The sequence below is a fragment of the Dromiciops gliroides genome, chromosome 2 (assembly GCF_019393635.1).
Source record: "Dromiciops gliroides isolate mDroGli1 chromosome 2, mDroGli1.pri, whole genome shotgun sequence".
NCBI classification, from domain to species: Eukaryota; Metazoa; Chordata; class Mammalia; order Microbiotheria; family Microbiotheriidae; genus Dromiciops; species Dromiciops gliroides.
The window spans coordinates 416,767,409-416,785,052 of NC_057862.1; the positions used below are offsets into that span (position 1 = coordinate 416,767,409).

The 17,644-nt window shown below is 35.2% G+C and overlaps 1 protein-coding gene across 1 annotated transcript in view; it reads right to left on the minus strand.

The window, feature by feature from the left end:
* Positions 1 to 17,644, minus strand: part of CEP89 (centrosomal protein 89) — a 186,408-nt gene that overhangs the window by 128,558 nt on the left and 40,206 nt on the right. The window contains exons 8-9 of the mRNA XM_043986041.1: positions 7,887 to 8,105; positions 6,098 to 6,240 (exon numbers count right to left, since the gene is read on the minus strand). Coding sequence (XP_043841976.1) covers positions 6,098 to 6,240; positions 7,887 to 8,105 — 362 coding nt within the window. The remainder of the gene's footprint in view (positions 1 to 6,097; positions 6,241 to 7,886; positions 8,106 to 17,644) is intronic.

Below are 17,644 nucleotides of genomic sequence, written 5' to 3' on the forward strand. Positions count from 1 at the left end.
ATAAATTGGGAGTGCAATTTTTTTTAAAAAGCTAGAAAATGAACAAATTAAAAACCCATAATTAAACACCAAGATAGAAATACTGAAAATCAAAGGAGAGATTAATAAAATTCAAGGTAAAAAAAACTATTGAACTAATAAAAGTTGTTGTTTTTCTGGAAAAAAATACATGTTGCTGGCTAACTCTATTTTTTTTAAAAAAGAAGAAAAACAAATAACCAGTATGAAAAATGTAAATACTGGTTTCACAACCAATGAAGAAGAAATAAAAGCAATTATAAGGAGCTATTTCTCCCAACTATATGCCAATAAAACTGACAATCTAAATGAAATGAATGAATACTTACAAAAACATAAATTGTTCAGATTAACAAAACCAGAAATATGATACTTAAATAGCCTGTCTTAGAAAAAGAAATGAAACAAGTCATAATGAATTCCTGAAGAAAAAAAACCCAGTACCAGATGGATTTACAAGCAAATTCTACCAACTGTTTAAATAATAATTAATTCTGATACTACATAAACTGTTCAAGAAATAAGAAGGAATCTTACCAAATTCCTTCCATGTCACAAATGTAATCTTGAAACAGGCTAGTTCAATATCAGGAAAAATAAAAATATAATTGACATATTAATAACAAAAAAACCAAAAATCATATGATTATTTCAATAGATACTTGAAAAGCATTTGACAGAATACAATACCTATTGATGATAAGGGGAAAAAACACTATTAAGTATAGGAATAAATGAAATTTTCCTTAAAATGAGATTCTGAATCTACCTAAAACAAAATCAATCGTTATCTATAAAACAGATAAGCTACAAGTCTTTCAAATCAGATCAGGGTGAAGCAAGGATTTCCATTATCACCTTCATTATTCAGTATTGTAATAGAAATGCTAGCTATAGCAATAAAATAAGAAAAAGAAATTGAAGGAATAAGCACAGGTAAAAGAGAAACAAAACTATCATTTCTTGAAAATGATATAATTTAGAAAACCCTAGAGAGTCAACTAAAAAAACTCATCAAAACAGTGAACAGCCTCAGTAAAGTTGCAGGCTATAAAATAAAACCACACAAACCCATAAAAAAAACTTTGGTCAGTAGTTATCATGGTTGTCAGAGCTATTTGCCACTAAGCAATGAAATAAGGAGTTTTGAGGGAAAGAATTTATTATATTACCAACAAAACACAGCAGGAAGAAAAAAAAGAGATTCCTTGTAAAATAATTAAAGAATGCATAAAATACTTGGGAGTCTATATAAAAATATAGGCACAGGAACTATATGACTAAAATTATAAAGCAATCTCTATTAGAAACAAAGATAGATATAAAATATTAATTGTTCATGGGTCAGTTAAGCCAATATTTTAAAAACTTTAATAATAACAAAATCAATTTATTTGCTCAGTAACATACCAATCAAACTACTGAAGGATTACTTTATGGACCATAGGAAATAAAAATTCCTTGGGAAGAATAAAAGGTCAAAAATCTCAAGGGAAATAATGAAAATAATTGTCTAGGAAGGAGGTTTAGCAGTACCAGATTCCAAATTATGTTATAAAGTAGTTATACCCTAGGACTCATCCTGGACCCCTCACTATCTCTCGTGCCTCATATGCAATCTGTTGCCAAGGGCTGTCAATTCCACTTTTACAAGATCTCTCAAATATGCCTCCTACCTACCCCACTCCTACCTTCCCTATTACTATACAGGATAATACCATCATCCTACTCCATCAGGTTCACAATGTGGAAATCACATCCTGAATTCCTCACTATCTCTCACTACCGTTACACACACACACACACACACACACACACACACACTCTAGGCCTGTCAATTTCACGTTGGCAACATCTCTTGAATGTGCCTCCTTCTCTATCCTCTGACACTGCCACCCCTCTTGTGCAGATCCTCATCACCTCATGACTGGACTACAGCAATAGCCTGCTGGTGGGTCTGCCTGCCTCAAGTTTCCCCCCACTCTCATCAGTCCTCCATTTGGTCACTAAAGCAATTTCCTAAAGCACAGGTCTGACCATCTTACCCCTCTACTCAATAAACTCAAGTGACTCCATATTGCCTCCAGGTTCAAATACAACATGCTCGGTTTGACATTCAAAGCCCATCATAACCTAGCCCCCTCCTACTTTTCCAGCCCTCTTACACCTTATTCCACATCATAGACTCTTCAATCCAGTGGCACTGGCCTTCCGAGCATTCCACAAACAAGATACTCCATCTCTCAGTTCCCACCATTTTCACTAACTGGTGCCCTTGCTGGAACAATCTCCTCTTCTGATGACTGACCTCCCTGGTTTCCTTGAAGTCCAAACTAAAATCCCACCTTTTACAGAAAGCTTTCCCCAACCCCTCTTAATTCTAGTACTTTTTCTCTGTTCATTACTTCCTATTTATCCAGGATATAACTTGGTTTGTATTTATTTGCTTACATGTTGTCTCCCCTCTTAGACCGTAAGCTCCTTGAGGGCAAGGACTATCTTTTGTCTATGTTTGTATCCCCAGAGCATAGTTCAATGCCTGGTACTCGTTGTTCAGTTGTTTAAGTTGTTTCCAACTCTTTGTGACCCCATTTGGAGTTTTCTTGGAAAACATACTAGAGTCGTTTACCATTTCCTTCTCCAGCTCATTAAGCAAACAGGGTTAAGTGACTTGCCCAGGATCAAATAGCCAGTAAGTGTCTGAGGTTGGATTTAAATAGAGGTGTTCCTGACTCCAGGCCTGGTACTCTATCCACTGCACCACCTAACTGCCCATAGTAGACAATTAATAAATATTACTGATTGATTAATAACCACAAAAACAATTTGATACTGTTTAAAAAATAGGGAGGCCATCAATGGAACAGTTTAGATATACAACATAAAGAAACAAACAAATCGAGCAACCTAGTTAAGTTTTTTTTTTCCTTCTATAAGCCCTAAAAATTCCTGCTACTGCAATAAGGACTCACTGTTTGGGGGGTGAGGGGGAGAAACTACTGAGAAAAAAAAAAAGAAATCAGGCAGAAATTAGGTTAGACAAATAACTCATATCATATACCTTGATAAGCTCCAAATAGATAGATATGTGACTTAGATATAAATCAAATTAGAGGGACAGAGAAGAAATTACCTTTCAGATCTATAGAGAGGGAAAAGGATAGAGAGAATGATATAGGGGCAGCTAGGTGGCTCAGCGGATAGAGCACCAGCCCTGGATTCAGGAGGACCTGAGTTCAAATCCAACCTCAGACACTTAACACTTACTAGCTGTGTTACCCTGGGCGAGTCACTTAACCCCAATTTTCTCACCAAAAAAAAATTTTTTTTAATTTAAAAAGAAAAAAGAGAATGATATGAGATTTAAATGGACAATTCTGATTACATAAAATTAAAAACACTTATACAAACAAAACAAATGCAGCTAAGATTAGAAGGCAAACAGTTAACTGTGGAAAAAGTCTTTACAAGTATCTATGATAAAGGTCTTATTTCTAAGCTATACAAGGAACTGATTCAAATTTATATGAACAGAGGCCATGCCCCAAATGATAAAACAGTCTAATGAAATGAATAGGCAGTTCTCATAGGAACAAATAGAGGCTATCACTACCCATATCAAATAATGTTTTGTTTCACTCATAGTTAGGAAAATGCAAATTTAAATAACTCTGGAATTCTCCTGCCACATTCCCATCAGATTGGCAAAGTTGACAAAAAACAAAAATGATCAATGTTGCAGAGGGTGTAGGAAAAGAAACACTGCTGATAGAACTGCAAACTATGACAGCCATTCTGGAAAGCATTTTGGATCTATGAACAAAGCTACTCAACTGCACAAAGCCTCTGAGCTAGAGATATTACTCAGTATATTCCCCAAAGAGATCAAAGAAAGAGAAAAAGGACACAGTTATAAAAAAATATTAATAGCAATTTTTTGATGGTGGAAAATAATTGGTAATAAAGGGGGTGCCAACCAACTGGATGAACAAGTTATGGCATATGAATGTAATGGGACAGAAGTACTGTATTATGTACCATATTATGTATAGTGTAATGAAATACCTGTACAGTCCTGAAAGTACTGTAAAAAATGATCAAAGTTTCAGAAAAAGCCTGGGAGTTAAGTAAACAGAACCAAAAGAATAATTTATACAATACTACTATTGTAAAAATGAACAACAATGAAAAACTTAAGAATTAGAATCTTCACAATGACCAACCACAATGTCAGAGTAAGGATGATAAATAATGTTATGTAGCTCCCAAAAGACACAGAATGAGATATACATATTTGGGACACTTTCAATGTGGGAACCTGTTTTCCTTGACTATGTATATTCTTACAAGGACTTTGTTTTTCTTTTCCTTTTTTCATTATGGAAAAGATATGGGAGGGAAAAAATTAAATGTTTGGTTTTTTTTAACTTTTTTTTTATTAAAAAAATCTGTATTAGTGTTTTATTATCCTATGAGACTAGAAGTTTTATGATGAAAGGGATAGTGTCTTTATCAAATTTTATCTCCTCCCCAATTACCAACAAAGTGGTCTGCATACATTAGGTGTTTAATAAATGTTTGTCGTACTGTATTTAAAGGAGGGCCAGGTCATTGGAAAGGCTTTGCAGTAGGACTTGAGCTGGACTATAGAGGAGGGATAGAATGTGCCTAAAGGAAAGGGATTGGGGTAAAATATTCCAGGAAGTGGGAGTGTTGTGACTAAGGCACAAGAATGAAGAGGTATTATGGTGACTCTGAAGTCAAAGGATCTCTGCTTACCACTTACTTTCTGTGTAATCTTGGGCAAGTCACTTAGCTCTACCAGGCCTCAGTTTCCTTATCTAAAAAAGAAAAGGCTGAACAAGATGACCACTAAGGTTACATCTAGCTCTAGAAAGCCTATGACCCTGGATAAGTTGCTTAGGATTTTGGACCTCCATTTCCCTACATGTAAAATGAGGGGGCTGGACCAGATGGTTCCTATAACAACATTACCTAGCCCCTTAGTCACTGAATGGGTGTGGTCTCAAACAAACTGAGACCTGGGAAAGACTTTAAGTTTTTAGAAAGGCCAGTGTCACCCACTGAATCCTGGGCCATCACCAATCATCTTGACCTTTGTCTTGCCACTGGTTTCCAATGACTCTGGAAGAGAGAATAAGTCTGATGACTTTGTCTAGCTTTGCCTCACTCAAATCCAATTCACTGGCAAGTAAAAATATGCCCAGGGCAGCTAGGTGGCACAGTGGATAGAGCACCAGCTCTGGAGTCAGGAGTATCTGAGTTCAAATCCGGCCTCAGACACTTGACAGTTACTAGCTGTGTGACCCTGGGCAAGTCACTTAACCCCAATAGCCTCAAAAAAATATATATGCTCATGATGTGATTGGTCCTCTTTGAGAACAAAGGACAAACAACAATATAGTAACATACTCCAAGGTCTCTATACCAATGAAGTCACAGGTTTACTTCCTAGTCCTATCCCTTTCCAATTCCCCAATAATATTATATAAATGAGGAGTTATTATTCTAAAGAAATAATGTATATGAGAATTATCATTTTAAAAATAAGGAAATTAGATTTTATAGTCTTAAATAAAACTAATTCTCTAACAAAATTGAAAAGATCAAATTTAATGTATCTTGGAAAATATTTATTTATATTTCTAAAAAGGACTTCTAAAAAACTTCCAATTTGACAACCACAGGCTTAAGGAAGTAAGAGAGAGATCATTTTAATTTTAATTTTTTTTTTTTAGTGAGGCAATTGGGGTTAAGTGACTTGCCCAGGGTCACACAGATAGTAAATGTTAAGTGTCTGAGGCCGGATTTGAACTCCAGGGCCGGTGCTCTATCCACTGCGCCACCTGGCTGCCCGATCATTTTAATTTTAATTAACTAATTGGTATATTAACACTGGCCCTAGAAATGTTGGTTTAAATATTCTAGTAAGTACTCCCAGTAATTACTTCTCATCTTCTTATATTGATAGAAAATGAACAATAAAAATTGCTTAGGGTTCAAATGGAAGTGGTAAAAAAAATATGTAAACTCATATTTTTGTTAATAAAAAAATTACCTCTTCTTTGGACAAATGTCTGAATTTAGTCTGGTATCGACTTAGCTCTACATTCAAACGATACACAATCATTTTCAAGTCATCATTTTCATCCACCAGCTCCTGGGCTTGTTGTCTTAGAGAAAGAAATTCAGCCACATCAACTATTAAAAAAAAAAGCATTACATATAAAGTATAGAATACTATAGAAAATAGATTCAGCTCAGTCCAAAATGTTCAAAATATCGAATTATCTTCTTTTCCTCACGTAATATAGAACTAAAAGATGCAAAATCTGTGCATGTGAAAAGTTACAAAAGCAAATTTTTCTTAGGAAAAAAGCTATATTCCATCATGAACTAAAAGATTACGTGTTGTGTGTGTGTATGTGTGTGTGTATGTATATATATATACATATATATATAAAACATATATATATAATATGTAAACTATTTGTCTACTTTTTATAATACACTCATATTTTTTAAATGGAATATTGAAAGCATGGGGAAATATTTCAATATAGTTTTAAATTCAGAGAAAAAGAAACTACTATAGTTTTATATCTAGAAAAAGACTTTTGCAACCTGGACACTATTTTGTCATTCTATGCAGTTAATGTTACACTTTTAGAACCCCAAACAAATACCTATCTCAATATAAAAAAGAAATTAACTCTTTTATAAAACATTAGTAAGCATACTTGGCAAACTACTCTAGGAAAAGTTCTATAGGAGTATAAACTTCTATATAGAAAAGTACATCTTGGGGCAGCTAGGTTGTGCAGTGGATAGAGCACCAACCCTGGATTCAGGAGGACCTGACTTCAAATTCAGCCTCAGATACTTGACACGTACTAGCTTGTGACCCTAGGCAAGTCACTTAACCCTCAAAAGAAAGAAGGAAGGAAGGAAGGAAGGAGGGAGGGAGGAAGGGAGGGAGGGGAGGAAGGAAAAGTACAACTTAAATGGCCTGAAAAGCACTGGTTTGGTTTTCAGGTTTATAACTAATGGCTTTTTCATTTTTATCTAAAAGAATATCTTTGAATCCAAACCAAAAAAAATAAACCAATCTCTTTGAGTCTTAGTTTCCTGCATACACATGCTGTACAAATAAAGTATCTTCTCTCCTAAATCTTTGATATCTTATGATATCTTAGTAGGATATATTTGTGATATTTACACTGATAATTCATTTCTCTATTCTCATTCATTCATTCATTATATAGTACCTTTATTAAGCACATATCATATAGTAGTCTTGTGGAAATACAAAGATAAAAAAGTTAAATGCCACAATTCTATTAAATTGTCAACTAGTAAGGTCCTTTTAGCATTTCATTAATTCAATATATAATTATGTGGCTCTAAAGCAAATAGCCTTATACTGAAGTTTTAACAGGAGTTCTGAGACTTGTAATTAAGGAATTAGTATCTAAAAAGCAGACAAATGAAAAAAGCAGACAAAAAATACTACTAAGTTTCAAAGGATCACAATACCTTATGTTGAGGTATTTCCAGCACTAAATATATAAAAATTAACCTATAAGATGAAACTGAATTAGGTAAGGTATTCACATTTTAGCTCTTCAAGGGCAAGGATGATCATGTTTCCTTTGTATCCCTTCAGGGCCTAGCATAGCTGTATTCCTATAACTCACAAAAAAAAACCAAACAAACTCCTGTTCAATGACTAAACTATAGAAGCAACAAAAATCTAAGTTTGTCTATGTGGAAAGAGCACTGGTATTTAAGGGTTTTTCGGTCCTTAAAAAGAGTCCTTTTAAAATTTTCATGCAGTTTTTCCTCACCTTTCCTTTGAGGACTCTGTTCAGTCTCTTTTATACTTCCATTATCTTTTTCCATTTCCTTAAATTTTGAATATAATTCCTTCATTTCCTGTTTAATTTCTTCAAGTTCATGGGCAAGGGTCTCGTTTGTAGTAGTTAGAAAAAAATTTTGTTGTTTTAATTCCTCAAAGTCATGTTTACTTAATCCCATCTGTTCTCGACGTCTTCTTATAGATACATCTATAAATTAGAAGGGAAAAAGTTTTAAAATATTAAATCTTATTCACTGATACCTTTTATGAGAAAGAGAAGAATGTTTTCTATTTATAATCAATACCATACTATCACTGTGAGAAATGATTATTAATAACCAATATATTGGGGAGATTCAGAGCACCCCCTGCCCTTCTTCCAAAGTCCTGACTTAGTCCAGTTTTTCTTGAAGGAGCCACTGATAATGAGATTGTATTAATTCTCCTCATCTTGGTTAGAACCCATCCAAGCTTGCCAGGAATTTAACCTAGAGCGGGAAAGCCTTTCTACTCTTGCTTGGGTGGAGATGATCCTTTTATCTAAATAGCAAGGCTGGGGATGATATGAACAGAGATAATTTCTCTATCCAGGGGTCACTCTCAGGCCCTCTTTGAAAAGGGTATATACCTTCTTTGGATTGATAGTCTAAAGCTATGGGTAAGCTAGTACAGAGATACTTTCTCTATACAAGAGATACTCAGCTCTTCATTTTAATATAACCTATCTCCAATCATCTTAACCAATTAAATTTGTTTGCTGGTTGATAAACCACCTACAGTTTTAAAGGGTATATGTGAGTCGCCCCATGATTTTCTTTGGCCTAAATGAGACATTCCAAATTACCATCCTATTATTAATAACCTGCTAGTCTTACTAATAAAATGATCAAATTACCCAGAAATTATGTCTGTTGAACTTTTTAATTGTTGCATCACCCTATTTAAAGCAATTAGAGGTTCTAAAATAATCAATAAATTAGAGTCTCAGATTAAGAAAGGAATCCATACATACATGGGAAAGGGAAAACAAAAGAACAGCAAAACCAGTAAAATAGAAGTAAAGAAATTATTTGCAACCTTAACATCTCAATGTTATTTATCCCCTCACAATAAAATTTTAAAATTAGCACCATCATTATAAAGTTTAATAAACTGAGTTCCTTGATTGATTATAGGCTTTCTAGTTTCCCATCTTATAACGCTTAAGACTCAAATTTATTCCCTACTGTCTCGAGGATAAAATAAAAATTCCTCTGCTTGGAATTGAAAAGTCCTTCCCAATCTGGCTAGAGTTCATGTTAGCAGAATTTCATATTACTACCTTTCACACAATCTACATTCAAAGCTAAATGGGCCTACTTGCTTCCCCATATGTAACAATCCCTCCCCTACATCCATGCCTTTATACAGTTTATCCATCCCCCTTGCTTACAATAAAATTTCTCCTCACTTCAACTTGTTGGAATTTCTTGCTCTTTTCAAACCTTGGTTCGACTGCCACTTGCTAGTTAAGGCCATCCTTCTATTCCCTGGGTTTACCTCTATCCATTCTCATACACTAAACACCCACCCACCTGCCCCCCCTTACTTCATGTTTACTTATCAACGTATATGCTATATCCTCCCAATAGAAAGTAAGGCTCTTGAATCCAGGAACAGCTTCATTTTTGCTTTTGTATCCCCAAGGCCTTACATAGTAGATGCTTAATAAATGCTTGTTGAATCCAATGAAAATGAACACGTAACCAACTAAACTGCAATCTTCTGAGAGCAAGGATAGTATTTTACATGCCATTTTCACTCCCTTCTGCAACTTGTCATGGTCATATGTACACAGGAGATACTTAATACCCATTAAACTAAATACAGAAGCAACAAAATATATTATTGCAATAAAATTTAAGTAATGGATGGGACATTCGTAAGTGTGTTTTCCATAACTCAGAGAACTGGTTGTATTAGAAGTTCATATAAAAGCAATCCATCACTCCAAATGATTTTCTCTTCTAATATAAATGAAATATGAAATATCCATCTCTAGTGTAACCGCCTCACTTATTAATAGGTTGACTCTCTTAGCTTTAATTTTTACAAGTCTGAGTTGTAGCATGTTTTGCTTCAACAGGATATACATTTATCTATTCTAGGCATACAATAACTGCTTTGATTTTGTTGGTCAGTCATTTTTCAGTTGTGTCCAACTCTGTCACCCTATTTGGGGATTTTCTTGGAAGAGATACTGGAGTAGTTTGCCATTTCTTTCTCCAGCTCATTTTACAGAGGAAGAACTGAGGCGAACAAGGTTAAATGACTTACCCCAGGGTCACACAGCTAGTGTCCAAGACTGGATTTGAACTTATGAAGACAAGTCTTCCTGATTCCAAGCCCAGTGCACTATCCACTGTGCCACCTATATGACCCCAATCCCTTTGATACTTATGATACTTTTCAATTCCATTAGACATTAGAGAAAGAAATATGTTGTGAGCTAAGTCAGACTCGGGCTAGTCCAATAGTTCAAGATGAGGACTGGAAGGAAATTAACTACCTGCAGACCATCTAACATTTCACAAATATGAAGCTTACTTAAAGGTAGCAGAAAATGGATATTTAACATGTATATTTCAGTGGCTCAGGCTGACATAGCCGCACTGAAACCAGTCTAATCAGAAGGGTATACAGATTCTTATAGCAGGAGGAAATGAATCAAGTTTGAGGGGCACTAAATCTTCATGGACTGGTTTTGTTTTTTTGATGCTCTCAGCAATCAGAAATTCACATTAACATCTGAAGCCACAGACCTCCAGACCAAACAAGTCTCAAGAATGGCTTCCTTTCCTGGGGGCAGCTAGGTGGCGCAGTGGATAGAGCACCGGCCCTGGAGTCAGGAGGACCTGAGTTCAAATTCGGCCTCAGACACTTAACACTTACTAGCTGTGTGACCCTGGGTAAGTCACTTAACCCCAATTGCCTCACTAAAAAAAAAAAAAAAAAAAAAGAATGGCTTCCTTTCCTTTTAGGGAAAAAACGAGCCAAGTGATAGGATAGGGATCCTAGTAGATATTGATCCTATTACAAGAGGTCATACCTTTGGCTCTATTCCTTCACTTTATGGTTTGTGGAGATAGCAAGCTAACTTATAACAAGATTGGTATGGCTACTGCCATAATTCAAATCATAAGTGTTAGGATACATGACATTCTCTTGGCTATTTTTTTTTAAATAACATAAAATGATACTACATTTTGAGAGTTTTGTTTTTATGGTGGATTATGGGCAATAATTCCAAAGAATGAGAAAGAATAGAGAGGTGAATCAAGATGGAGATGAAAGAGGAAACATTTTTATCTACCTTGAGAAGCATACCTCCTCCACAATGGCCTAGAAAATGCATGAGACAGAATTCTGATTGGGAAAGCCAAGAAAAAGTCACAATGAGTCATTTTTCCACCCCAGAGCAGCTAAGAGAGAGAGAAGTCTGTAGACACTGGGTATGGGGGTTGACCAGGAACACCATGCAGAGAGGCAGTGGGGAGCATATGTAGAGAGGGAAAGGGGGCTGAGACAGAGCACCAGGATAGGAAGGACTGGAGTCAAAATTCACAGGGGATCCCTGAACAAGCGTTGGATGTAGGAATGAGTGCCATCTGGCAGCACTGTTGCCAATTACCAAGTTTTGGTTCAAAGAAGAACCTGCAGAAGCCCTCTCTTAGGGAGCAAATAGTGACTGGATTCAGCAGCAGTCCACTGAAACTAAACCACCTGCAAGTGAAGAAATTTAGTTAGAGCTCAGATCAAGAGGGCAATGAACAGACATCTCCCAGATCACACCATTTTCGGAGTGCTGAAAATTTGGAGATCAATCTCCAATCTAAGCTGGGAAAGGAGTAGGACATAAAAGGACTGAAGCTCAGGCCAGAGAGCCCCACCAAGAAAGAAAAAAGCCCAACACTAACATGAAATCCAAAGTCAACAAGGAGGCCAGAAGAATGAACAAACAAAAAACCAAACCTGACCAAACAAAATGAAAATAGCATAGAAAACAATGGTAAAAGAAGTAAGAGTTGTGAAAGATATGAAAAGAGAATTAAGAGCTTGGTAAAAGAGGTTCAAAATATAACTGAAGAAAATAATTCCTTGAAAAATGGAATTATCCAAATGGAAATTAATAACTCTATAAGTCAACAAGAAATAATAAAACAAAGTCAAAATACTAAAAAAAAATAGAAGAAAATGTGAATCATATAAAAAACTGACTTGGAAAAGAAAGACTGAGAAGAGGTCACTGAAGAAGTCATTGGAATATCGAAAGCACGAACAGAAGAAAGAGCCAATACATCATATTTCAAGACATCATAAAAGAAAACTTCCCAGAGATCTTAAAACAAAAGAGGAAAGTAGAAAATGAAAGAATCTATCAGTCACATCCTGAAAGAGAACCTAAAATAAACATTCTCAGTAATATTTATACATTTTTTTCTTTTTTCCTTTGTTTTTTTTTGTGGGGCAATGAGGGTTAAATGACTTGCCCAGGGTCACATAACCAGTAAGTGTCAAGTGTCTGAGGCCAGATTTGAACTCAGGTCCTTCAGGATCACACAAAATTTAGCAGCTTCCATGTTAAAGGAGTGGAGGGCTTAGAATATATTCTAGAAGTCAAAGGAATGAGGCTTACAACCAAAAAATAACATACCCCACAAAACTGAGTACAATTCTTCAGGTGAATAATGGACATTTAACGAAATGGAAGCCATTCAAGAATTCCTGATGAAATGCCAGAGCTGAATAGAAAATCTGACATTTAAATACAAGACTCAAGAGAAGCATAAAAAGGCAAATATGAAAAAAAATCACAAGGGACTTAATAAGGTGAACTGTCTGCATTTCTGTATGGAAAGATGATACATGTAATTTTCAAGAACTTTATCATTATTAGGGCAGTTAGAAGGATTCTACTTAAACAGAGGGTATGGGTATGATTCAATTATGTTGGAATGATCTCAAAAAATGGAGGGGTAAGACTTAAGGATGCAATGGGAGAAAGGGAAAGAGAGAGGAAGAATGGGAAAATTACCTCACACAAAGAAGACCTTTTATAATGGAGGGGAAAACGGGGAGAAATGGAGGAGGCAACACTTTAAACTCATTTTCACTTGAACTGGTTCAAAGAGGGAGAAATCAGTTGGGTAGTAAAATTTAACTTATATGTAAAAACAATTTTTTAACATTCATTTTTTAAAATTTTGAGTTCCAAATTCTCTCCCTCCCTCTACTCTTCCCTTCCCCACTTATTAAGAAGGCAAGCAATTTTATATAGGTTATACATGTGCAGCCATGCAAAATATTTCTATATTAGTCATGTTGTGAAAGAAAACACAAACCAGAAAAAAAGAAAAAGAAAGTAAAAATAAAAGTTTCCTTCAATCTGCATTCAGACTCTAGCAGTTCCTTCTTTTTCTGGAGGTGGACAGACTTTTTCATCATAAGTCCTTCAGAATTTCTCAGATCACTATATTGCTAAGACTATCTAAGTCATTCATAGCTGATCATTGTACAATATTGCTACTACTATATATATTCTTCTCCTGATTCTGCTCACTTAATTTTCCAGTTTCTTCTGAAAGCATCCTGCTTTTTATTACACATTTATTACACAATAGTATTCCATTATAATCATATACAACCATTCCCCCAATTAATGGGAATCCCCATAATTTTCAATTCTTTGATACCACAAAAAGAGCTGCTGTGAATATCCTTTTAAAAAAAATCTCTTTAAGATACAGATGTAGTAATGATATTGCCGAGTCAAAAGGTATGCATAGTTTTATAGCCATTTGGACATAGCTCCAAACTGCTCTCCAGAATGGTTAGATAAGTTTAAAATTCCACCAACAGTGCATTAATGTCCCAATTTTCCCACATCCCCTCCAACCTTTGTCATTTTCCTTTTTGGTCATATTAGCCAATATGATAGGTGTGAAGTGATATCTCAAGAGTTTTTTTAAATCTGCATTTCTCTAATCAATAGTGATTTAGAGCATTTTTTCATATGACAATAGCTTTGATTTCTTTATCTAAAACCTACCTGCTCATATCCTTTGACCATTTATCTATTAGTTGAGGAAGAATACAAATGACATGTATTCTTATAAATTTGACTCAGCTCTCTATATATTTGAGAAATGAGGCCTTTAATGGAAAAACTTGCTCTAAAACTTTTCCACATACGCATTTCCCTGCATCCTATTTTTTCCTTAAAATTTATCCTTCTCGCTCTCCTTTCACCTGTCCTTTCTCAAAAGTGTTTTGCTTCTATCACCTCCCCTAATCTACCCTCCCTTCTTATTAACCCTTTCCCTTCTCTTCTCCCCTTTCCTTTCTACTTCCCTGTAGGGTAAGATAGATTTCTATACCCAACTGAGTATATGTTATTTCCTCTTTGATCCAATTCCAATGAGAGTATGGTTCAAACATTGTTCATCCCACCCCCATCTTCCCTCTACTGTAAAAGCTCTTTTGTGCCTCTTTTGAGATAATTTGCCCCATTCTACCTCTCCCTTCTCCCTTCTTGCAGTATATCCCTTTATCACACCTAAATTTTATTTTTTGGATGTTGTACCATCATAGTCAATTCATATCCATGCCCTCTGCCTATGTATATTCCTTCTAACTACCCTAATAATGAGAAAGTTCTTAAGAGTTACAAGTATCATCTTCCCATGTAGGAACAACCTACCAACTTTTGTGGGATGTAGCCAAAGTAGTACTTAGGGGGAATTCTTATCTATAAACACTTACACCGATAAAAAATAGAATTAATAATTTAATATTTAACAAAATTATGAACTCATTTATGAAAAAATAAAATAGATAAGTCATTAGTTAATTTGATTTTTTAAAAGAAAATCAACTTACCAGTATTAAAAATGAAATGTGCTGACTCTCCACTAAGTAAGTTGTTAAAAGCTTGGGAAAAGGAAGAAGACTGCCAGTTCAACAGTGAATGTCCAGCACAAACAGAACTCAGTAACTAAGGTTTATCTTTGTGGGAAACAAATTTGGCCAGATAAATGCGGGACTTTTGATTATTATCAACTTGCATGTTAAAAACCAAACTTGAAAAAACTAGAGCATAGGAGAAAATAGAATAAAAGACCATGGCACTCTTTAAGAAGCCACTTTTGTAGGGAATAATTAAAGAAAGAAGCAAAGATTTTGGTGGGCCTCCAGGAAGGGGGCCATGCACACAGTGAGGTGGGTTGATTTCAGTAATTCTTTAGTGTGTATAAAGGTCTTTACCTTGGAGAAGTTTGGAGGGGAACACTTCATCACCCATTTAAAAAAAAACACTGTAAGACAGCATAGAAGGGGAGCTTAGAAGGATAGGGAATGGGGGCAGCTAGGTGGCACAGTGGATAAAGCACTGGCCCTGGAGTCAGGAGTACCTGAGTTCAAATCGGGCCTCAGACACTTAATACTTCACTAGCTGTGTGACCCTGGGCAAGTCACTTAACCCCAATTGCCTTACTAAAAAAAAAAAAAACCAAAACAAACAAAAAGAAGGATAGGGAAGGCTAAAGAAGCTTCAAAACAGCTCTCCCACTCACTTTTGGTAATATTAAGCAGGAATTTTCAATGACTTTTGATAAGGCTTTCAGTAAGAGATAAAGAGGAAGAAATACAAGATTATTTCCTTCTGTCTTCATAATCATGGCCAGGTTGGACAGTGCAGAAATAAAGATAAGAAAAGGAAGTAAATCTTTTTTCCTGGTTAGTAGAAATTTATGGCATTATAAACTAGAGATTAAAATTAGTAACTAAAATGTAATATCTTTCCTATAAATTTCCAAATTACAGTTTAAAGATTTTTGTAACTGCTAAAACATCTTAGTGGATTTTGGAGGTTTGACTAGATTATGATTGAGAAATGAGATGAATTTAAGAAAACAGTATAGATAAAGAAGTGAGCAAACAGACTGTAAAATGAAAGATTAGTTTTCAAGTTGGTAGGCTTTAATAAAAGTCCACTGAAAGAATATAACAAGGAAGAAAGTTTAAGCAAGTAGCATTTTTGACCACATTCTTTCAATGGCTCCATTCATCATCTAAAAGCATCCAGATTAAAAGAGAAGTTACTTTTCTAACAGTATTTCTGATACAATTGTTTCCCAAATTTTACAATATAAGAAAAAAGTTTTAGAAACATAATAACATATACAATATCACATATTTAAAACATGAAACAGCTTATTATCAGTCATATGACATCAATTTAGTCACATGTTATTTCCAAATTTTCTTACATAGAGAATCATTCATTTTATTGCTTTTGGGATTCTATACTAATTGTGTTAAAAACCAATATAAAATTTACTAACATTTATATAATATTTACCATGTGCCAGGTACTCTTCTAAGCACTTTACAATTATTTTGTCATTTGATGCTCACAACAACCTTGGGAGGTAGATGTTATTACTATCCACTTTACAAATTAGGAAACTTTGATAAACAGAGGTGAAGTATCTTGATTAAGGTTACACAGCTAATAAATTTCTGAGACTAGATTTCAACTTAGGATTCCTGATTCATGCATTTTCCCAGCATATTGTCTTTAATTTTTTTTTTTTAGTGAGGCAATTGGGGTTAAGTGACTTGCCCAGGGTCACACAGCTAGTAAGTGTTAAGTGTCTGAGGCCCGATTTGAACTCAGGTACTTCTGACTCCAGGGCCAGTGCTCTATCCACTGTGCCACCTAGCTGCCCCTTCAGCATATTGTCTTAATGCCAGATAGCAAATGTTCTTTGCATTAAGTTCTGATTTACCACAATTATCTTAATAGGAGAAAATACCTCTCTTTAAATGAGACCACATTTTAATTTAGTTTCAGGATATACTTCAACCAAATTAAACCAGGATTTATAATGACTAAGGGCAATATTCAAAATCTGAATATTTCCAAAGGCCATTAGCTGCCAGTACTTCAAATTTCAGAGGCCACTGTTTACAGTTTATCTCATATTAAAAAAATTTTGTGGTGGTACTTTCACCTCCCTATAACCTTTTATTTGGTTCCTTTAAAATCACCCAGTGAGTCATATCCTTTGTGTTCTGAACCGAATCCCAACTGGATACTTTAAGAGGGTGGATTAAAGTGCACACCTTACGTTTCCCTGAGGTGCCTACTATTTTTTTCAGTTTTAACCCAAGGGGAAGGATAAGGAAGGGCTTCACATGGCATCCCCTTCCTTTGGAGCTCAGAAGATTCTTAGGATTGGGATACACCCTTCCAATGGTCCCTCAGGGACAGAGTACTGTTTGTCTGAAATTACTAATAGGCATTTTTTTTTTGGTGGGGCAATGAGGGTTAAGTGAGTTGCCCAGGGTCACACAGTTAATAAGTGTCAAGTGTCTGAGGCTGGATTTGAACTCAGGTACTCCTGAATCCAGGGCTGGTGCTTTATCCACCATACCACCTAGATGCCTCACTAATAAGCATTTCTACAAGAGTTTCTCCAATTCTCCTTATCTGATTGGAATCAAATCTTTCTCAAACATCTTTCCAAAACTCTAGATCCTGAAGGCAGCTTTGTGACTCTGGGCAAGTCACTGCCTAGCCAAAAAAAAAAAAAAAGAGAGAGAGAGAGAGAGAGAGAAAGAAAGAAAGAAAGAAAAGAAAAGAAAAAAGACAAAACTCCAGATCCTTTACTTTCAATAATAACCACTAGCTTTAAGCTGTGAAAT